At 35.9% G+C, this 4,807-nt stretch overlaps 1 protein-coding gene across 1 annotated transcript in view; it reads right to left on the bottom strand.

Annotated features, from left to right (window-relative positions):
* Nucleotides 1-4,807, bottom strand: part of ABCA6 (ATP-binding cassette, sub-family A (ABC1), member 6) — a 77,249-nt gene that overhangs the window by 50,842 nt on the left and 21,600 nt on the right. Inside the window, exons 8-9 of the mRNA XM_006872306.1 lie at nt 2,817-2,964; nt 859-1,027 (exon numbers count right to left, since the gene is read on the bottom strand). Of these exons, the coding sequence (XP_006872368.1) occupies nt 859-1,027; nt 2,817-2,964 (317 nt within the window). The remainder of the gene's footprint in view (nt 1-858; nt 1,028-2,816; nt 2,965-4,807) is intronic.

The following is a 4,807-nucleotide window of genomic DNA, read 5'->3' as shown; positions in this document are numbered from 1 at the left end:
GCTCCGCGGGAGAAAGATGAGGCGATCTGCTCCCGTAAAGATTTACAGCCTCGGAAACCCTGTTCAGGGTCGCTATGGGTCGAAACCGACTCGACGGCACTTAACAACAACAACAACCCCTGGAGTCGACTCGACAGCCCTTGACAACAACAACAACCCCAGGAGAAGGACATCACACTTGGTCAAGTAGATGGTCAGCATAAAAGAGGAAATCCCTCAACAAGATGGAGTGACATGGTGGCTGCAGCAGTCTGCTCACACAGAATAATTGTGAGAATGGCGGACGAGTCAGCAGTGTTTCCTTCTGTTTTATATAAGGTCACTATGAGTCAGAACTGAGCCAATGAAGAAAGGAGTTCATAGAATGAAAAAAGCAAAAGTAAAAGAAAAATGGCTCGCCAGAGACAGATTTCTCTATCAGGGTGAGAAATCAGGGAGAGGATGACAAGGTAACATTATATGGAGCTCACCAAAGAGAGTTTTCCTTTGTAGTAGCAGTTGGGAGAAATCGGTGGTGGCGGCAACGGGATGACCCAAAGTTATGGTGAAAAAAACCAAGTTGTGTCTCTTAATATTTTGCCTAAAACTCACCCTGCTGTTGGTTAATAGTTTTTAATCTTTGTTGTTGTTGTTGTTGTTAAGTGTCATCAAGTCGATTCTAATTCATAGAGAGCCTCTACAGGGTTTTGGAGGATGGAAATCTTTGTGAGAGCAGAATGGCTCATCATTCTCCCATGGAGCTGCTGGTGGACTTGAACCACCGACCTTGTGGTTCACAGTCCAGTGCTTATCCTCAGAGCCATTGTGCTCCCATCTTTAGCCTTATAGTCCTATGTTAATAACTACATGTGTGATTACCTGATGGCTTCTTTTCCTTGGAATTCTGGAGCTACTGGTTCAAAATAATCATTAATGGTGGGCTCAGAATCTGTTTCTTTCTCAGTGAACTTATTATTAGTGCTTTGGTATTGGAAGCAATTCCATGATCTCAGGAAAAATGATAGCGAATAGCGGCGCTCCTTTCCATCTAAGTAATCAAAAGGCAATAAAATATCAGGTCAGCAACACAAATCCACTGAACAGAGATGCCTTAAGCATGATAATGCAGAAGGTCTTGAACTTTTAAGCGTCATAGATAAATTCTTTCCTTTCTAGCTTTCCACTGAGGAAAAGATTTGGTGGTGAAGTAACAATGAAAATCCAGAGGATAATAACATATAATTGCAAAAGCTAAACCATATAATAGAACTTTCAACAAAGTATCAATCAAAAGCTTGAATAAAATTATTTTTAAAGCACTTAGAAGAATATATGAAATCAAATATTTTGGGAAATACAAAATTGTATTCTGGCACATAAGCAAGCATGTTTGGGAACTTAAATCATTTGATCATGACAAAACAATTGATTAGCCTATTCAAATACATAAATAAGAAGTATATGGAGAAATTATATTTGTTTACTATAAATAGGTGGGCATTGTCCAGACTTTAGAAAATATAATCAGATTTGCTAGCAAAGGCTTTTAGATACAAACTGGAAATAAATATAAAGGTAGCATTGGACACAAAGAAATACATGGAAATAAATGGACAATATTAACTATAGTTCATGCCGAAGGAACACATACAATAATAAGGAAAAAAAATCCTGATTCCAGTGCTTAAAGAGAAATTTTTGGTTTATGTGAAAATTTTTTATTATTATCAAGAAAGAGAAAATCTAACAGGGTAATGTTGTTTTTGTTAAGTGCTGTTGAGTCAGTTTCGACCCATAGTGACCCTGTATAGAGTTTCAGAGGAGCAGCTGGTGAGCTTGAACCGCCAACTTGGCAGTTCAAATGGCTTTGCTGTCAGGCACATTAACCCACAGCACCACACCAGAACTCCATCAGGGAGTAATACATTTCTGTAAATGTATTACATGCATTTATAGTATAGTATTTCTATAAATCTCCATAGTATATGAAAAGATTTGAGAATAATGCTGAAAACATCCTTTCTAGTTTTTATTTCTGGTATTTCTTTAAAGGTTGAAAAACTCTCTTTCTGAAATGGTCCTTCCCGAAAAAGAAGACGGTAGGAAAACATTATATCTCAGTAGAGTGGTACTAACGGACAAGTATTGGACTACTAACCATAAGGTTGGCAGTTCCAACGTGTCAGCTGCTCCTCAGAAACCCTGTACAGAGTTGCTATGCATTGGAATTGAACCAATGGCACTGAGCTACAACAATAAAGGTTCTATCTAACTATGATTAATTTACAAACTGCCCCACATTCTTATAAAAAAAAAGAAAAATTACTGAATAAGTGGAACTGCCACAGTGTTATGGGCCTACACACACACAAATTATCTTGTTGTTGTTGTTAAGTGCCATTGAGTTGGTTCTGACACATAGTGACCCTGTATTGGGTTTCCGAGGAGTAGCTGGTGGGTTTGAACTACCGACCTTGAGGTCAAACCAACCTTGAGGACTAGTGCATTACCCTACAGCACCATATCAGGACTAGTTCATCTCATCTTGTCTTGATACAAATCCTAAATATCATTCTTTAATATAGACTCAGGGAGCTTATTAAAGCGTATTAAAATGGTGGCTGTATCTCATTACTGTCTGAGAAAAAACATTATTTTTACACTAAATCTCCTTTAAATCATTACAGCTATAAAGTAGTAATAAAAAATTCATTCAGAGTTCAGTTGGAAATATTTCTTAATCCTCATTTCTGAAAAAGTATTTATAATAACATTTAAAAAATTCTTCAACGTAATCAATTCTTGTAGAAGTCATAGAAAAATTCCCAATGACTTACAGGGTAAGATTCTGTCGAAGTATAATGTCAGTACCAAGTAGAAAAGACCATCAAAAGCCAGCATTGAGAAAGTTCCCATCATTATATATGAGTCTCCAGAAGAATCGGGAGACATTGCTTCATTCATGTTATAATCCACATGGATGATCTGAGTCCAGAAAGAAATAACAAATGCTTAAAGGAAATGAATTTAAAAAGTAATTCAATATCACAGTAGGAATTATTATTTGACTAACTTTTTCAACAAGGCCTTATAATGACGTCAAAATACATATTTATATTTTACTGAATTCAAGGAATATTAGAAGAGATCACTATTAGTTAAAAATACAATAGTCAAGAATAGGATTCATTTGCTTGCTTTCAAGATGCTGTTACAAAATATCATTTCTATGTTAAAAAAAAGGAGTCCTGGTGTGGCGCTGTGGGCTAATGCACTGCAAAGTAGTTTGGATTGCAACATCAGTGGTTCAAGCACACCAGCTGCTCCTTGGAAATCCTATAAAGGGTCACCATGGGTTGGAATCGACTCGACAGCGTTTAACAACAATGTAAAAAAAAAAAAAAAAGGAATGAATTTTAGAAAACAATCCAAGGAATTATTTGAAACATCTCATTAGGATAATAATAAAAGGAATTTACCTCTTTTTCATTTTGATAAAAATAAAGATTCATAATTTTCTCATATAGACAAGGACATCAAAAATTTATGGAAAAATTCCATATCTTTTCATTGCATTTTCTCACAAATTTTTTGAAGCCTCTTCATAATAGGGCTTACACTTACATGGAGCTATATTCTAGGCACGGTTATGAGAGGTCTTTAAATGATCTCACGGAGCCCTTGTCATAACTCTCTGTGGAACATGTATTGTTACTTTCACCTTCATTTTACATACAGAGAAGTTGAGGTACAGATTATTGGAGTAGCTCAGCCAGCCAAAGTCAAATCACATCACTAGAAGTGGGCAAGCTAGAATCTGTATCTATGAAGCTCAGTCCAGGTTCTCAGCCCACATATTAAACCACTTCTCAAACTAGGTCAGAATTAAAATATATTCATAATGAAGCTGACTTTTATTCCAGGAATTCAAAGTTGGGCCAGCATTTGAAAATCAATCCATTTGAAACAACATAGAACAGATTTAAAAAGGGACATTTTGTAGTCAGTCCTAGATACAAACAAAGCATTCTTATAAAATTCAATATCCATTCCAGATAAAGAAACCCTAAGACTAGAAGAGAGCTTTCATTCTGGTGAACAGCATCTAGCATTGTGGTTAACGGTGGTAAATTTCAACACTTTTCATGTGCTTGTGTTTCTAGTCAACATTGGGTCAAAGAGGAAAACAACAACAACAACAACAAAATTGCTATTTGCAGGTGATATGATTATACATGTGGAAATTCCAAGCTGAAACACAGAAAATGTTAGATTTAATTTAAAAGTATAGAAAGAATAAATAAATCAGTTTTATCTCTCTATATTAACAACAGCCCAAAGCAAGCCTACAGCCATTGAGCCGATTCCAACTCATAGTAATGAACGATTTCTTAGGATTTCTGAGTGTGTAAATCTTTATGGGAGCAGACAGACTCATCTGGTGGGTTTGGTGGTAGGTTTGAACCATCAACTTTGCAGTTAGCAGCCCAATGCTTAGTCCACAGAGTCACCAGGACTTCTTACATTAACAGCGAGTATTCAGAAAATAAGTTTAAAAACTGTTTCCAATTTTAATAGAATAAAAAATGCCCAGTACTCTGGAAGTCATCAAATAAAATTGTGTAAGACCTCTACACTGAAAATCAAAATAAGTATTAAAGGAAATTGAAGAATACCTAAATGAATGCACATATCTATACATATACAAAATGTATTTCACGGCCAAAAGAGGTGCTCATTTGCACCAAATTGATTGGAGAATTTAATTGCATCTAAATCTCAACAGCTTTGTGTGTACACATGTCTGTATACATGTAGTTTGGAGTTT

Source organism: Chrysochloris asiatica, unplaced genomic scaffold (genome assembly GCF_000296735.1).
Source record: "Chrysochloris asiatica unplaced genomic scaffold, ChrAsi1.0 scaffold00192, whole genome shotgun sequence".
NCBI lineage: Eukaryota > Metazoa > Chordata > Mammalia > Afrosoricida > Chrysochloridae > Chrysochloris > Chrysochloris asiatica.
The sequence above is the reverse complement of the archived record's forward strand: the minus strand, read 5'-3'. Positions and strand labels throughout refer to the sequence as shown.